The following is a 17,119-nucleotide window of genomic DNA, read 5'->3' as shown; positions in this document are numbered from 1 at the left end:
GCGACTACACGAGTGAGCATGGATGGTATAGGGTATGGCAATCCTTGAGGAACAACGGACGTTCTCGTCACAGCAATGACAGTGGTTACTTTATGTCAAGATAAGCTCCTCTGTCACTGGATTTTTATTCTTCTAGGAGTTAGAATGAAACGCATTTTTCTCGTTCTTTTACGCTCTCCTCGTTTACCAGCTCTGTTGGTCCAATCGCTCTGGCTTCTCGGTCAATAAAGCAAACACAATTGTGACCGTCTGAACCTCACTGTTGCACGGAAGACCAAAGGGCAGGTGAATTAAAACCGGGTTAATATGCTTTATAGTAAGAGCGCGAAAGGTCTTTTATATAATTCAATGAATCTGATGCATGAGTAAATGGCGGCTTTCTTTGTAGGGACTCTTTGTTCAAAAGCTGTCAACATGCAAGTTAGACTTTGGCTTTGTTTAGTGCTCTCATTCACTGCCTTCATCTTACATTCAATCCAGCAGGTGAAATCACAAATGGTATAAATTGCTTCCATCTTCTTCAACTCTCACGTTTCCTTCTCTCTTCAATCTCACCATCAACATCTGCCTTGTTCCTTATCATTACAAGCCCTCACTTCTTTCCACCATGGGTACTAAGCGTCGAGCATCTGAGCTGGACCATGAAGCGAAGAAGATGAAGTCAGACGATAGTAACGGCCATGACAAAGTCTCACCCAGGGATTGGGTGCAGACTACCCCAAGAACACGTAAAGTCTTGCCTCGTCAGCCAATCACTGATTTGGATGACTTGCCTGAGGCGGCCCGCCAGCAATTCGACTATCTACTCCAAGCTATTGGCGATGCCTCCCCAGAGATTTTGTACCAAGTCAATCTTGCGGATCAGATCAACGCCATCAATTCAGATGGTCCCTTCCCGCCGATCTTCAAGTATGCGCCGTCTCCCATGAACATCATTGTTGGCCATGATATGCACAGTACTTTCCCCCTCGCCTTCTGTTAATAAATACACATACTGATCAGTCTACCAGGAAGTGATGTCGTTCATGACTGTGAGGAAACTGGCTGCGACAAAATTGTTGCTACAGTTGTTCCCCTCCCCTACGCCATCGGCTGTCTTGCGGTCGAGGTCAAGAATCCCAAAAGATACACCGCAGATGGGTTATGCCTTGCGTATCTTGAAGAGAGACGTACAGGATCAACATTCAAAGCCAAGTCTTGGCAGAAGAACTACGGGTTGACAGTCCAGAGTCTTGCTAGAAAAGCCGCGCTTTCTCACAACCGAGAGGTTCTTGGCTGGTGGGTGCGTGAGATCGCTCGTTCTGAAACCCCGTTGAGACCATTCAAGGGAAAGGACGAGGCTAGACAACAGTTTCTTTCGGGTAATGTGTATGTTGGTGAATTGACGGTCAGAGTTTCCGGAATGTGATTAGCTCAGCGGGCTTTGCATGGACAAGAGGCATGGACTGGAGTATCTTGGGTTGCTTGGTGTATTATTCGTTGATTGGGAGTCACTGGGAAATGGTCTTAGAGCTTTTACTCGTCTTCTCTTAGTGAATCTGCATGGTGTTTCTTGCCTGGTGAGAGACAACGCACTAAGTGAAAGAGGTTGCCGGAGATAGTCAGGCGCTTGTGCATAGCAGTCAGTGAAGAATGTTGTTCTGTTTGGACAAGTGAGCTGTTCTTTGAATGTCAGCAATGTAGTAAAATATGTCAGGCAAGGAGCCAGATAATACGATGACAGCCTGTGTAAAAGATACGATGAACAGTACATTGAGAGACGAGCTCATCTGTTGCTGAGCTGCCGCGGCGGCCCCAATCGAGACTTTAAGTAGATTATTTTACGTTTCGTTTCTGGTTTACTGAGAGACGGCAGGCCCAAATACTCTGTGCCAAGTCCCTTTTGAGATTTAAAGTTATGTATTTCTATCTTGTCCCAAGAACATGTCGGTCTTCACAACTGACCTCAGATTGTTCGCCAGTAAGGACGCCGGCTGTTGTAATCACATGTCTCAGTGTGATGTCTCGTAATGATCGGTGAAGCATATCAAATCGAGTTTTGGCAGCGCTGCCGTGTTGAATTCAGACGAGACATGAGGAGAGTCTCTGGTAGTCAAGGTCACGCACAAGTCTTAGCAGGAGAAACCGCCTTCGGCCTTCCAAAGTTTGATCTCGCAGTGGCAGCGACACCCATTGTGCGTTGCCAGTGTGAACATACCCATTGCAACTAATTATAGCAGTGTACCTTCGTAATTGTTTGCTGGTTGGGTTGGAGTCCAGATCGCAAGTGAGTGCCACTGTTAATTCACCATATGGAGTCACGACAGTCCAGACATCTGAAAGCGCAGCCACCCGGGGCGGGAACACTGCTTGCGATCCTCTAAAGGTAAATCCAAGTTCTCCCAACTACTGAACTATCTATTCCACTTCCAAACACACATCTCTCCATCGCAATATCTTCAACACCATCGCAACATCACTTTCCCACAACCTTCCTCAACCATTAACACCTCTACGGCCCGAAACAAACCACTCCGCTCTTTGGCCCCCTTTCCGCACCTTGACCCGACGTCAACATGGCCGATCTCATCGACCCTGAAACGACCAAGTTGGTCTCTATCGTCTCCCTTCTCTGGGCCATCTCATTCACCCTCTACAACCTCTTCGAGATCAGCGACATCATCTTCTTCTCAATCATCCTCGGAACTTCCTTCGTTCTCACCGCCGCGACTTGCGTCTGCCTCTCGGGCCTTACCGTCATCGCCGTCTACTTGTCGGTCCTCGCCAACGCTGCGATCCTTTGTATCATCGTCCTGCTCATTCCTGCCCTTCAGTATCTTATCCAGCGTGTTTCCTCTATTTTCACTCATGTCAGAAATATCTGCGATCGCGTGATCCGGTTCTTCGATGCGGTGGTCTCGTTCTTGGAGAAGCTTGGTGATGCGGTGCAGCTGTTCCCTGAAGCATTTGACAGATTCCTTCACAGAATTGGAGATCTGAAGCCTCTCGTTGATGAGTGAGCTCTCTGTCGGCGGGCCAGAGGTATCGACATTCGGGTAGGGAGCAATGTAAAGAAAGGCTCTTTGTTTTGTCGATTGTAAATTTGCAAGTACTCTACAAGAGTATCAGGGAAGGGCGCCTCCCCCTTGGTAGAGATTTGACTGTTGGACTTCATACAGCATGAGAGAATAGCCTGTATGTAGTGTACTGCAGAACAGAAAAGCTCCGGTGTATTCTCTCAAGTCAGATTCGCCTTGTGATCCTGCCGAGCGTACTCTTGGGTAAATGTCCATTGCCGCTGTCGTACCTCCTATAGAAGTCCCAATCTTACAAAAGTCAGCCAGGTCACTGAGCTCATCTACCTATTCTGATGTCAGCTGCCGTCAAGATGATCTAAGCAAGTAACCGTCAGAGGATCCTGATGGATTCATGACCACAATTTCAGAACCCATAGCCAAGGTACAAATATCACGTGACTCATAAAGTTCAGATTCCTAAATCAGCATGCAGCAACAAATCTCCTCGTTGCCTTTTCCAAGCTAACTCTAGTTATTTTTGAGGCCACTGAGTGTGGAGTAACTGTGGAGAAATTTACTTGATAAGGAGGTAGCGCTTGTGAACTGCCGGGTCTATCTATAGTGTCTTATCTGACAGGAAGCGTCAGATGATAAGCTTAGCGATGTAGTCAGGATACCATTACCAGAATAGGAAATGATATAAGAAGAGACTAACATGAGGCCCCTCCACCCTTCAGCAACCGACGAAGATAAAGAGCCATCAGCAAGTTTGGTCATAATGATAAAAGGCTCAAATGGCCTGCAAAAATGTTGCTGGGATATGGTACTGACCAATTTGCAATATCAGTCTCCTGCGTCAGAAATAACAAGCTCATAGCGGCCTGCCCACTCTCCAGCTCCAATCTTCCATCTAAACATCCTACAACATGTCTGCAAAAGTAGCTCCAGCCCTAGCGAACATTTCCCCTCCAACTCTCACCGCTCTTGATGACCTCGACCTGCCAGACTTTGATCCTGCAATCCACCTCGCTTTCCAACCCCCTAGTCGTCGCCACACCTTCCAGGACCTTGGTCTGCCACAGCCAGAAAATGCGCCTGATCTCTGCGTTACAGAGCCTTTTCAACTCTTCTCAGAAGAGGGAGTGCGCATGTTACGTCGCGAGATGCTGAGTAAACCAATTCTTGACAAGTATCTTCGTACATGGGATCGTGCACCGGCTTACATTGCGGGTCATGAAAAGGTCAGTTCAACGTCACTCTGACGATAGTGATAATAAGCTCATTGTGAAAAGACGGCAAAGTTTACCCTTCAAGCGTGGCAACATCCCGCGACGCAAGCTGCCATTGATAGAGCTGCTGGCTTCGGATTACGTCTCCTGAGGCGCGAAGCAGACCTGGGCCTCGTAAACATCCAACTCGGCCCCGAAGGTCTCCCCGGCGTCTACAAACTTACCGAAACACCCTCAGCCCCGCTCTCACCTCAAGAAATGCAAAAGTCTAGCTACGACGACATACCCATTGACGCCTGGCACAAAGACCAAGTCCCCGTTGTATGCGTCGTCATGCTCAGCGACACAAGCAGCATGCAAGGCGGCGAAACTGCCATACGCACAGGAGACGGCTCCATCGTAAAAGTAAAGAGTCCAACCGTTGGAGGCGCTGTCATCATGCAGGGTGGATGCACAGAGCACGCTGCATTGCGCGCGACAAATGTGCCCGAGAGGCTGAGCATGGTGAGTAGCTATGCATTTGCAGACCCTAATCTGGATGATCAGTACACGTCGCTTCGAAGTGTGGACTTGGGAAATGATGATATTCCGACGTTTTGTAATATCTTTTTGCAGGAGAAGTTGCTCAGGTTGAGGGGGCGGATTGATGCGGTTTTGGAGACGCTGGTTGAGAAGGAAAAGAAGGGTGAGATGGTTGAGAGGGGGGAGTTTGAAGGTTGGGTCAGGGAGCAGACGAATTTTATGAAACGAAGTGCGTGGGAGATGTATGAGCGAGTGCCGAATTACTTGGGCAAGGATGTTCCGGAGGATGTCATCAGGGATTATCTGAGATGAGATTCGTGACCGGGAGAAAGGAGGTAGTCTTGTAGTTGTAGCCCTGTCTATGCAAATTACTTTTCGGTATCATCGATATTCAAGTCACAATTGATACAAAAAAAAACGCAAAAAATAGATGCTACACAAGGTAGGACTCGTTTGCCTCGACACGGGATCGAACCGTGGACCTTGTCATTACTAGTGACACGCTCTACCACTGAGCCATCGAGGCGCGATCTGATTGGATGAGATTCTCTGTCGCTCTCTGGCAAAAACATCTTCTCACAATTCGACGGGTGTTGCTCGCGTGTCTACCCGACCCTCACCGACAATTGCAAACTTTTGAAAAGGTTACGTTTGGGGATGACCACTGAACTGAAGGCTGCTATTCTTAACACCAATGACTTTGGCACTCGAGAGAGTCCGCACCATTGATACGGATTGCAATAGACAACACTGTTCATCCATGCGATAATATCTTTTTCTGTCTCGAGGACTAGTACAGCTTCGAGAGCGCATCATTGCTGTCTCGAACACTAGACAACAGTGACAACCATTTTCCCATTTGCATCTCCATTCTCCATAGCCTGATGAGCAGCATGTATGTCCTCAAAGGCAAACACCCTCCATGGCCTAGCATCAATTTTCCCCTCCGCCACCTTGAGCATGATACTCCTCAACGGAACATCAGACACTGGAAATTCTTCTGTCCCAAACACAAAACTCCCAAAGAAGCTCAAGTGGACTCCGCTTGCCATTTGCAGCAGCGGATTGAAGCCGCGCGACTCGTCGGGCCCTGCAGGTCCCTTGATGGGATCTAACCCTCCTAGCCATCCCGCCAGGCAGACGCGGCCATCTCGACGGACTAGCTGTAGTGAATCGACAACTGTGCTGTTGCCCACCAGGTCTAGTACTGAATCGAACTTCTTAAAGTCGTGGTTCTTGATGAGGTGTTTGCTTAAGTCGGGCGTTTCGAGGACGGTCTCGGAGACTCCGAGGTCTCGCAACATGGCAAACTTTGTTTCGCTGCGACTTGTCGCCGTGACAATAGCCCCTGCATCAACAGCGAGATTGATAGCTGCTCTTCCAAAAGACGAAGTAGCACCTCTGATCAGAATTCTCTGTCCGCGTTGAAGATCCAGATTTCGAAACAGGCACGTCCAAGCAGTAGCATAACTCTCAGGAAGCGCAGCTACATCTGCCCAAGACAAAGGCAGTGATTCTCCAGGATCTCCCAATGCGACCATGTTGCTCGTATTTGCGATGGTGTACTCCGCGTAGCTACCGGGTATGGTCCGTCCGAGGCCGCCCATAAGTGCTGCTACTGGTGTCCCTGGAGCAAACTCGCCTCCTGGACAATCCTCGATGATTCCAACGCATTCGATACCGCTGATGGGGACTGACTCGGCCCATTCACCGCGCCGCATGTGCATTTCTGCGTGGTTGATGCCGAAGGCTTTGATGCGGATGAGGGCTGTACCGGGGATTGTGGCAGATGGTTTGCGGACGTCTTTGATGACCAGGTTCTCAACAGGACCGAACTCGGAGATCAGTATAGCTCTCATGGTAGAAGACATTGTCGAAATAGATACACGTTGGTCTTTGATACAAAGGATTGTGTTTTAATGAGCCTGGTTGTCTTACTCAATTGCTGCGATGTGATGTAATTTTAATCTCAACGCAGGGACCAAGGCTCATATTTAACGACTTGTCGAGTTGCAGAGCAAACACTAGAAAAGCCATGCTGATAAAGTCCATTTCTTGATCCATGTGACCTTCAGGGCGCGCCCTTTAAGCTGTGCTTCATATTAACATACCAGTGACTAAACGTTTGCTGTTGGTAGATGCTGACACGGAATACTTATGTAGTTGGCCCGGTATGACGCTGATCGCCATCATTTATAAGCGGGCTTGCTGGTGCAGCCACTAAGTTAGATCCAGCCAATCCACGGCTTTGGTAGTGCATTATCCAATTGATGGTAATCGGTAACATGACAAACAACCCCATTGAGGACAAACAAGTCTCTTCTCTCAGGCGAGTTATGTCTTGCTGAGCACAGTGGTATCCGATAGGTATTTCTATTGCTTCTGTCTTTCATGCATTCCTTCTTCTTTTGACGTCGGCCTATCTTTTGGATTGCAGCACTCTTGTTGCCAGTTATCTGATGTAGAATGCGGTCTTGTTTCAAGCTCAGGTCAGCGATGCGAATGCATGTGCTTGGGAATAAGCTTCGATTTTGAGAAACCTGGCTGGCGATGGACTTTGAAGATGGCTCTATGTGGTGGCAGCGTAATGAAATGGTACTATGTCTCATTCTATTCCAATCTTACCACGCTGTTGTATACCCAACTGCCTCCCTTTTCTACTGAGGACATGATTGAGGCTTGATCACGTTTGCAAACAGTTAAAAGACCCCAGCCAAGAGTTCTGTCAAGTTTAAGCTCCTACTAGACGTAGCAAAAGCCTTGGGATATGTTGCATTGGCCTTGGAGATGAAGGCTATGGCTTTGGTTAGTGACGACTTGGTCTCTTGCTGAGATATTCCTAGTTCTAGATATTTACAAATTGTTACTTCCAAGAGCCATCTTATGGCTCCTTTCACTTACGGCCGAAGCTGAATATGTAAGAAGTAGCAGTAAGTAGGTACGCTTTCTTCATAATGCTTTGGCTTTTATAGTTTCGCTAGCAACTTATCTTTTAGATGGGGCAGAGTGATAGGAACAGGATAAAATCAATTTACTATAAAATACAGTTACATCTCTCTGAAGTTATCTATCCCATCTCTCAATGTCCTTGAAAGGTCTGTACCTCGGCATTTAATTACATACTAGAAGTAGTTTAGAGCGCCAACTGACTCTTGTATACCACCAACAATGGCTCAACTCTCCTATACGATTTATACTCTAAGGATTCGCCGCTGGAGCGTTCTGGTTAGCCGATGCCTGATTAGTCGCTCCTTGATTACGTGCTGCCTGATTAGCTGCTGCTTGACTAGCATCCCACTCTGCCACCGCGGCCGGAGCAATCCTCATCACCTTGATTTCAGGCTCCCAGGTTGTATCGTCGCCCGAGGTCGAGTATCCTACCCACTGACAGTGAAAACGCCACTGACCTCTATCCCAACCTTTAGCAAGGATCCTGAAAACATGATACTCTCGTAGGCGTGTCGCGCGCCCACGGCCACCGCGGTCGCTCCAGTAACTATACAGTGTGCGGCCAGCGGTTTCTTGCAAGACGGCCTCGGGTTCCCATGTTAGTTCACTGTGGCCTGCCCACTTGACGAGAATTTTGACTGTCCTTTCTCTTCTGTTGACTCTGTGGCGTACGAAACAGTCGATTTCGAACTGTTGGTTGTTCTGATTGTTGCCGGCCATATTGGATGAGAATAGTCGGTCTGACTGTAGAATGGTAAGGATTTACTTGAGTATCAAGAGTGTCGATGTTTGGGATTTTGGTACAGGCTTTTTTAATCCTGCAGATGCATTTTATAGGAAATGATAGATCGCGAACATGACACACAGTGGACAAAAGGGTGACCATGCTCCAGCGATAAGCCGCTATTCAGTAAGATCATTAATAGTACTCTTTGGCAATTTGAACAGTTCCTTAAGGAAATACCGCTGTTTTTAACCGAACAAAATATACTATAGCACTCTTTAACCCCCCTGATTTGCATACGATAGACTTGCTTCGAAGGGGGTTGCTGTGTGTTGAGTGTTCAGATGCGTTTCGTTTGGATGCTTGCCACGGGCTTCCGTACAGCAGAACAGAGAGATGCTCACCAATACGAAGCCCGTGGACAATTAATCAGGACTCTCGGTTGTAGGCAACGGAGAAAAGCCGCTATTTAAAGTTCTTATAAGGAGCTGATAGGTGTGGTCTAAATGATGACAAAAAGTACGTTCCAGCGACAAGCATACAAGCACCTAGCAGGAGCCGATAATAAAAGGTCCGTTCAGAAACCCGAGACGCAAAGCGAGAATTCACAATTTCAGAAGGATCGAACCTCATGATTAGCCATAACGTCGCCAAGGATCTAATAAGGAGGCTCACAGTCAGGGGATAGTCCCAGAGATAGAGTTTTGAGAAGCATTTGCCTGTCATACTGGCAGACATTGAGTTCTGATGTTTTCTTGCCGATGGAGGAGCCGAACTGAACGCGCCGTAGCCTTCATAGCTGAAGTATACGAGAAGGAGTTGCGACACCCGCTCGAGTGATATAAGAAATGAGGAGAAAAGCGACCTGACGTAGCCAACTGCCGCGGTGGCCTCGGCGAGATAATGGCGAGTGGGAAGACGGCTCAACTTGCTTTCGTTTTCTTGGTTCCTCAGTGTAAATAGCTAGTTACTGACTGTATGGCGGCCTACTTTCTATGGAGCACGCTGTTATTCGGGAGCATGTAATATCGATAATAGCATAATGACAACTGCATTCTAGGACTAGTTTCACATCGCTCATTCTACTTCCGAAGAAAGGAAGATGTAAGTATAAGCTCTCGATGATATACCAAAATTTGGGCTTTGAACTGCTAACGCCTTTATACAACCGTCCACAATGAAATCAGGGAATAAACAATGGTCTGAGCCAGGACTGTTCTAATCATTGATGGCTGTAGGCTAGGGGAGGTAAGAAAACTTGGCACCTTGACCCTAAGCGATAAAAAAGTTTAGGTAATTTAGCCTAAGCTTAAGAGACTCTTTAATAAGTTTGTTTTCGCATCATCGTCTAAAGTCTTGAGTTTTTTTGCTCCCCGAGGGCAAGGTACTTGTTTTGCTAATCAATCCGTGGGTCAAGGCCGTTTGTCGAGGATCTCCTCGCTTCGATGAGAAATCTTGGCACTGTCTCGAACCGGAATAGACACGCTATCGCTTAAAATCATTCATTTTATTACCTCTATTAATAGTCTGAAGGATCAGAGTGGAAGAATTCTTGCAATCCTTTATCGTATAAATGCCCGAGTTTAGCTGACAAGCTTTAAAGAAAATACACCACATTGTATCTGAGGCAGGGGCACAAAAGTTCAAATACAAGGGAAATCCGTATAGAAATACAAATGCGCAATTATTAAATTCTCGTTCGCATGAAACTTCTGCAAATAGTCTCTCTTTAATATTCGTTCCTCTACAGTCACTCGTTCTACCCAATAAAAGACAAAATGGCACGATCAATCGCTCTCGCAGCTCTTCTCCACGCCCTCCCCATCGCAGCGCACCCTGAAATCACTTCTGCCCCTGCCGCCACTGCTGCTGCCCCAAAGACCACCGACATCTCTTTCACCGACAACATTTCATACTCTCCGGAATCCATTGACGAGGATGTGAGCTTGACGATCGTGTCGACGATTACACGCAGTGACGGCATTGACTGGTATGCCGTTCCAATCAGCAAGTCTAATGGGACTGCTACTGGAAGTTCTCCTTCAGCGACTGTTGATGTGGATAATGCTGGGGCTGGGATAGCGATTGGGACTGCTGGTGTTATTGCTGGTGTTGCTTGCGTGCTTGCAGTCGTGCTGTGAGAAGATACACCATAGGATGGGAGTGGTGGATTGGGGGTTGAGGAAGTGGTAGTAGGGTTATTATGTCGCCTGTGATATCGTATCCTGATAGAGCCTCTGGTACAATTGTTGCCTTATTAATCTGCTGTTATTCAAGCACTGTCTTATTGCTCCAGCTTTATGCTGCAGCAATTGGCCAGGCATTTTGTTATAATGTCGAAGTTGTGAGCCACATGTGTTATTTGCAGTTGAGACTTATCAGCACGGAGAACTTAGTCTTCTTGCTCTATAATTGTCGGCCATCTTTGTTCTCCAGGTTTCCTTATCCTTTCCCCTCATTCAAAATCACCTGCTCGAGCAGAGCAATTGCTTTTAAGATCTCTATTCCCCGTCGTCATGTTCCAAAGCTTGCTCCCCCTTAGCGTGCTTCTGCAAATGTGCAACAAAAGACTCAGTCTTCTTCTGGCGCACCACCACATCTTCACCCTCCTTCCCCAACTCCATTTGTTGAATCGTCAAGCTATCCTTCTTCATTCTTGAGAAATATTATTCAGTTCACGCTCAGATAGAGCATGAACTGAAATACGTTGCTTATCGCACTCATCACTGTTTCTCTCGATCTTAGTCTTAGTAGATAAGGCCCGTTTCTGCATTATCAGCACCCAATTACATTCATAATAGCACACTAGCAGAAGAGAAAAATCTTTTTCACTTTCGGGGCTGTTCAAAGTCATGAGCTCAGCTAAATACTGTGACGCCAGTACAAAATGTCCCTTTCCTGAATTCCACTAATAACATCCGGCATTTCATTTTCCGACAACCTGAGTCGCAAGCTTCCACTGGCAATGTTCACTGCTCAAGTTCTGGCGCAGTATTGCGCTGCACCACAGCTTGGGTATTGTAAGGGGCACCAAGACCACCTGAAAATGGATAGATTATTATGATCTCCCTGCTATGATTTGGTACATTTTGAAGACCAAAGACAGTTCGATGAACATCACAAGGCGAGATCCATCCAGGACAGTGCTCATCGTGGATCAAAAATTGCCAGATACATCTCTGAATTTAACCCATCTGTTTCCACAGGCAGCACATGAATCTTCTACGACTACGACTCCACACACCAGCCTTTCATTCAATGAACATCATCTTGTATGGACAAATCCAGTTAGACAGTACTCTCTTTCGATGAACATCTTTTGAATAGACTTACTGTCTGTGATTCTCTGATGAATCTGCGTGAAGCCCATTGTGAATCAACAACGTCTCATCGTAAAACGTGTTCTGCTGCAAACTCCAGAATTGACCTGGCAGTTGGAACTTCGGCGCCCAGCAAGCGTACTGCGAACTCGCTCTCGGGCTCGAGCATGTACCAGTGTTATCGCGCGGTGTCAATAGTTGCAGACTACCAGAACCCACTCACTTCTGTCACTGGCAGAAGAGCATGCATAGCTCGACCAGTAGCACCTTGGTACACCGGGCACGTCCAACCAGCTGCTGGGCCATCTTCTACTAGACGCTCTGCCAGTGTCACTGCATCAGGAATGATGCATGTAGCTTTGTCACGTTGAATATGTCAAATAACAAACAGATTTTCGTCTTGTTTTCTTGCTTCGTCTCCTTTCCTCCTTCACCATCAGAACAATTTCATCTCCTTAACATCAACTTCATTCATCGCAACAACTCTCAACCCTATCACACTAAACTCATCTCTTATGGCTATGACCATTGAGATCGAGCCCGCTGGCGCTCACATCGCCGTGTCGGTGCTCATCATGACCGTCGCTCTCATCTGGAGCGTCGTGAAGTGCTTTGACTTTGGCAAACCCAAGCAAGCTGACCCTGTTTACGCAAGTCTTCCCCTCACCCGACACATCACCCTCTAACCTAACCACAGACCCCGTTTACGGATTCCCTCCCCGCCCTCGGTGACACACCCCTAACCGCGACCGAGCTCTCCCATCGTTGCAATCAGGAGACCATGAAGAAGCAGATCGCCTACCTCGAGCGCAACCGGCAACTCGCCTTCGCCGAGGTCTGCCGCGTATACGCCCGCCGCATCAAGATCGACGAAAGCATCCACAACCTGAAGGAAGCCATCAAGAAAGCCGAACTCCCCCGTGACATCGGTCGCGTCGCCGAAATGAAGAAGCGGATTCGCCACTTTTGGAAAGAACAGGAGGATTGTTACGGAATGGTGGACGACATCTCTCACCGCATGTACCTCATGCTTATGCAGAGACTGACCCTTCGTCGTAAGATTGATCAGCTTGATATGCAGATGGAGTGTAACCGTCTTGCGGATATTTTGTATCCTCAAGTTCCCTTTGAGCTTCTGGATGATGTGAAGGAGGATGTCAAGAAGTAGTAAGGAACGGGAGAATCGCTGCTTGAGTTAACATACCTGTTTGGTTGATGGAGGATGGACCGTTGCTGTATGAATGAAGAGTGTTGGTGTTTTTTGGAGTCCTTCGGATTGTATTTTGCCTATTTGACACACCCTTTGGTGGAGAAGCGGTTGTCTTACTTTACCCACTTTACGTTCTTTTTTGTATTAACAACACCTTTTCTGTATCTTTGCCCCAAAAAGTCGGTGATTCCTTGATGTGAAACTAGTATGTGCCGCCTGATGCTGTTCAGAGTTGAGCAAGGGTACATACGATCAACGAACAAAGACCGTTGTTCACCGGAACAGATGTTGATCTTTGTTCTGGCTCGCATTTGGCCAAGACATATTCAAAATTGCCAACTGTCCCAAGCCTACTGTTAACGAACTTCCATGTCGCAGATATATCTAGTAAGCGTTGCTTCAATAGACAAGTTAAACGCTGCCTGGAGAATTGGGCCTCACACATGTATACTTGCGTATAAGCGTCAACTTTAATAGCTGGGACAGATTAAGTTCTGAACAAGTGGGAAAATTGCGAAATGATTGTTGATGGGAAGATCCTTATGGCCTCAAAGGCCAAGACTGGAGACCGTGTCGTGTTGACCGGCCTCAGGAACATCGCTGGGTATTCTTATACCTTGTAACTTGTATCCTGTCACATGGAGCCGAACTAGAGCTGGACAAGACTACATATACTCGATGTGACCGCCGATAAGCATGCATATGATATGACAGATATCTTCTCTCTAGAGCTTCTATCTAGAGCTATAGTCGCTTTCAAAAAGGTGTAAGGACTCATGCTTGGCGCCATCTTGCTATTCCAATTGGCAGGATTTTGTCGGGTCGAGATTCCAGAAGACGTAACGGGTTGTCCCCTTTCCGACGTCAGTAAGACCTGGGATCAAGGACTTGAGTGAAAACTAGACTTCCAAATATTTATTACCACTGCAATGTCTTTCTTGCCAAGGTTCTAAGTAGAAGATACCAGTAGCACTTTCACATTCCTCGCCAAGTCACAGCTCTAGCTCTCGTTCTAAAATTCAGTCAGTTGTATTCAACAAAGCAAACTTCACAGATAATGCACGTTCCAAAAATTGTTAATTGCGATCATTGCTTTAGTCAAAAGTTTACCTATCACAACTTAATTCCACGCTATCCCACCATGTGGCCGGCACGTCTAATCTTCAATGACTTACACTTTGCCCATCCTCGTAAGAATCCTCACCATTTAAATCAGAGACCTTTACTCATACTCATTAATGACATGGCCAAAGCGATCCATCCACGAGTCCTCGCCATAGAATCTCCAAGCAACAACACCTCCAAGACTCCAATGCAAAACACCGTCTTCACGATCCAAGAAGTCAAGCTTGCACCTCTGAAGAAGAGGATGGGGAGGACGGATGTTCTCCTCGTCGTACTGTTCTTTGGCCTTGTACGGAGAGTTGAGTAGCTCCTTGGGTTCGATCATGATGACCTGAATAGCACCCTTCTCCAATTCCGGCACCCGCGGGTCAACCCAGTGCCCTTGATTTACTGCCCACGCCTCTTTGTTACCATCCCAGGCTACCTTGAGATAAATTGCGCCGCGAGGGATGCTCTTTACGTGGTATTGACGAAGACAATTGGTAATGAACTCCTTGGAGAATGGACGAGACACATAGCTCAGCACCTCTTCCTTGTTCAAGCGCTGCGTATTTCGACCTACCCCCTTGTCCTTTACCGCCCCATCAAGCTGCATAGCAGTACGGCGATGGCGAAGCTTAAGATATTCAGTCACAATAGTCTCGAACATCATAGCAAGCTTTGTAAATGGTGGGGTACAGGCGATCTTGCTAGATCCAGCATCAACCATGGTATCAGCAAAAACCTGTATGGAGAGCTCTAGGATCTTGAGACGCTCCTCGCAGTTTTTGATTGTTATCCAGGGATACTTAAACGCCGTGTCGCGGTCCATATTGTAGTGTGCAAGTTTAACGTCAAAGTCCGTCAGCTGAAGAAGCTTGTTGTACTCCCAGACAGCCTCTCGGTCGTTGAGTTCCTCGGGGTTCGGGTCCTTAAACGCACATGCGATATCCTTCATGTCTCTCATGATTTGATTAACAAGCTCAGTGAATTTATTTATATCCCGTGACTTCAAGTCTTGAGTGAGGGCGTGAACTCCACGTTGAAGGTTGTCGAGTTTACTCTGAAGTGATTCCATGATGATGTTTGCGCTGAGGCAGTGTAGAATATATGTTGGCATAAGATATTGTTGTGTGCTTCAGAATGGATGTGAGCTCTTGTGAGATCGGTGGCTGGGGTGATCGTGAGATGATAGAGACTTTCTTGGTGAGCAGTGTATTTATAGTTGCCGCGTTTCAAAGCTGCGAGGACATGTTCTGTACTCAGGCCCTGACGCTCAAGACCCTCCACTGAATACACATAATGTTGTGAACATTGAACAGGTAACAATTGATACAAGGATGTCACATACTAGTGAACTCGTCGCAATTGGACAGTGAGAACATAGTATCAAGTCCGCGAATCGGCAAACCTCTCAAACCTCGCCCCCGTCGCGATTGCCGTCAACGAGCCGCCTCTTCATCCTCCCTCCCCCTCGGCGACCGCTTCGCTACACCTCCCCATCGCGCTGGCCATCAAGTCCTTCAGGCCATTACTCCCAGCAGAGTCCAGCGACATCGCCCAGCTGTAAGCGGGCACCAGCAAGCAGAGAGCTTTGAGCACTACATATCATCTACTCGAAACCTTACACGGCGCAATCCAAGCAACGATGAAATCACCATGGTAGGATTTGCCAACGGCTTGCTTCCTCGCAGAGGACGAGCCCTGGCGCCGACTTCTGGGAGCGGGTTAGGGGAATCGCCTCCGCTGCCACGTCGTCAGGATATGGAACAGCTAGAACAGCGTGTTGAGGATCTCCAGATTGCGCCGCGGGGAAAAACCGATGGGCCTCAACCCTCGGAACTTCTTCACTACATGGCATCTGCGCGCAGCGCTTGGTCGATTTCCCAGATCGACACTTCGAAACGTCCATGTGAAGAGCCGGGGATTATTTGGCCATGAAAGCTGTAAAGGAATTATGCAACTTTATTGATATTTAATAGTATTTTAGGCCAATCATGGCTTAGTTGGATTCTGAGAACGGTTTGTCTCTTCCACCGTTGAGTTCATACACAGTTATAGGGTATGTTGATTTGTGGCCTCTGGCACATATATGTCTCAATTTCAACTGGATACATAAGTAAATCTACTTCTGCGTCTTTACACTTGCTGTATTTAATATAGAAGCTTTACACCAATCACTGCTTCCACGTATAAGCAACAACATTAGATCTGGCCTTGCCTAGATGCGAGCTTTGTTACTGTTGCGGCGCAATAGATTTGGGGACCCCGGCTCAGGTGAGGGTCAGCAAGAAATTCACATACAGAATATATTGAAATGCTCAAAAAGCTGGTAAGTATGCATAAAGTAGGGCAATAAATGTCTTAGGCCCTCACCGGCAAGCCCGGATTAGTATGTCGGGGATGATTTTTGGGGACATTGATCCTTCGAGGTATATAAACTTGTGCCGTTTTACACCCGGGATAGCTGCTAACAAAAAGCTGCAAATTGGGGGAAATTCCTTGGCAACTTTGCCTATTTGGGTGGTCTAAGCGGCCCTTACTAGCTCGGTACATAGAGAAAGATGGCCTTGTAAGCCTAATTAGGTATAGCCCTCGGAATGGCAGCTCAACGGAGCCTAATTCAGCAAAACAGTTAAAATTATGCTACTTTATGTAAGATAACGGTTAAAATGACTTCTCGACATGTTGTTCCGGGCTTGCCGATCATGGCCTTATTAGTCTGCTACTTAGAAGCGTATCCAGCCGTTCTAGAATCATAATGGCAGAATCACCATCGGCAGCGACAGTCGGCGCCCAATAGCGCCTTTTCTGTGCCTGTGTGTGTCTTTCCAACAAAGTTCATATAATTACTTCAATCGACATCGCAAAGGATGTAACAATGCGGCGACGGACCATATCCATGTGCCGTTCCTCAAGTGTGGAATGGTAAATATAATATGTCATCAGCTATGCACTGCAGGTATCTGCAGGCGCGGCAAGAATAACCCTCTTCCGACGAGCGAATGCCGTCATTTTGATACTCATGTAAAAGCTCCGAGTAAGAGAACAAGTTAACAAGTTGC

The 17,119-nt window shown here is 47.1% G+C and overlaps 9 protein-coding genes and 1 non-coding gene across 10 annotated transcripts; 6 read left to right on the top strand and 4 right to left on the bottom strand.

Moving 5' to 3' along the window:
- Positions 1-607: 607 nt before the first annotated feature.
- On the top strand, positions 608-1,408 carry FOBCDRAFT_281777 (uncharacterized protein; the record flags this gene model as incomplete). The annotated part of the gene is made up of 2 exons (XM_031193029.2): positions 608-956; positions 1,011-1,408. 2 exons carry the CDS (start codon positions 608-610, stop codon positions 1,406-1,408), a joined length of 747 nt encoding a protein of 248 aa, XP_031031875.2.
- A 1,147-nt stretch (positions 1,409-2,555) lies between these two features.
- Positions 2,556-2,999, top strand: FOBCDRAFT_281776 (uncharacterized protein; the record flags this gene model as incomplete). The annotated part of the gene is made up of 1 exon (XM_031193028.2): positions 2,556-2,999. One exon carries the CDS (start codon positions 2,556-2,558, stop codon positions 2,997-2,999), a length of 444 nt encoding a protein of 147 aa, XP_031031874.2.
- Positions 3,000-3,922: 923 nt separating this feature from the next.
- On the top strand, positions 3,923-5,059 carry FOBCDRAFT_148433 (uncharacterized protein; the record flags this gene model as incomplete). Its single annotated transcript, XM_031193027.2, has 2 exons — positions 3,923-4,237; positions 4,289-5,059. 2 exons carry the CDS (start codon positions 3,923-3,925, stop codon positions 5,057-5,059), a joined length of 1,086 nt encoding a protein of 361 aa, XP_031031873.2.
- Positions 5,060-5,201: 142 nt separating this feature from the next.
- Positions 5,202-5,273, bottom strand: FOBCDRAFT_t259. The gene has a single exon. It is a non-coding gene; the product is annotated as a tRNA-Thr (tRNA).
- Positions 5,274-5,577: 304 nt separating this feature from the next.
- FOBCDRAFT_147849 (uncharacterized protein) lies at positions 5,578-6,618 on the bottom strand (the record flags this gene model as incomplete). The annotated part of the gene is made up of 1 exon (XM_031193026.2): positions 5,578-6,618. One exon carries the CDS (start codon positions 6,616-6,618, stop codon positions 5,578-5,580), a length of 1,041 nt encoding a protein of 346 aa, XP_031031872.2.
- A 1,327-nt stretch (positions 6,619-7,945) lies between these two features.
- On the bottom strand, positions 7,946-8,416 carry FOBCDRAFT_208807 (uncharacterized protein; the record flags this gene model as incomplete). The annotated part of the gene is made up of 2 exons (XM_059609248.1): positions 7,946-8,124; positions 8,155-8,416. 2 exons carry the CDS (start codon positions 8,414-8,416, stop codon positions 7,946-7,948), a joined length of 441 nt encoding a protein of 146 aa, XP_059466286.1.
- Positions 8,417-10,198: 1,782 nt separating this feature from the next.
- FOBCDRAFT_281772 (uncharacterized protein) lies at positions 10,199-10,561 on the top strand (the record flags this gene model as incomplete). The annotated part of the gene is made up of 1 exon (XM_031193024.2): positions 10,199-10,561. The coding sequence occupies one exon, from the start codon at positions 10,199-10,201 to the stop codon at positions 10,559-10,561; it is 363 nt and encodes a 120-aa protein (XP_031031870.2).
- Positions 10,562-12,255: 1,694 nt separating this feature from the next.
- On the top strand, positions 12,256-12,908 carry FOBCDRAFT_245482 (uncharacterized protein; the record flags this gene model as incomplete). Its single annotated transcript, XM_059610692.1, has 2 exons — positions 12,256-12,342; positions 12,438-12,908. 2 exons carry the CDS (start codon positions 12,256-12,258, stop codon positions 12,906-12,908), a joined length of 558 nt encoding a protein of 185 aa, XP_059466285.1.
- A 1,264-nt stretch (positions 12,909-14,172) lies between these two features.
- Positions 14,173-15,132, bottom strand: FOBCDRAFT_245481 (uncharacterized protein; the record flags this gene model as incomplete). The annotated part of the gene is made up of 2 exons (XM_059610691.1): positions 14,173-14,361; positions 14,500-15,132. 2 exons carry the CDS (start codon positions 15,130-15,132, stop codon positions 14,173-14,175), a joined length of 822 nt encoding a protein of 273 aa, XP_059466284.1.
- Positions 15,133-15,197: 65 nt separating this feature from the next.
- FOBCDRAFT_208803 (uncharacterized protein) lies at positions 15,198-15,995 on the top strand (the record flags this gene model as incomplete). Its single annotated transcript, XM_059609247.1, has 2 exons — positions 15,198-15,237; positions 15,394-15,995. The coding sequence occupies 2 exons, from the start codon at positions 15,198-15,200 to the stop codon at positions 15,993-15,995; spliced, it is 642 nt and encodes a 213-aa protein (XP_059468100.1).
- Positions 15,996-17,119: the final 1,124 nt, after the last annotated feature.

Source organism: Fusarium oxysporum, chromosome XI (assembly GCF_013085055.1).
Source record: "Fusarium oxysporum Fo47 chromosome XI, complete sequence".
Lineage (NCBI taxonomy): Eukaryota > Fungi > Ascomycota > Sordariomycetes > Hypocreales > Nectriaceae > Fusarium > Fusarium oxysporum.
Note: the sequence above shows the minus strand (reverse complement) of the source record. Positions and strands in the feature narration are given on the sequence as shown.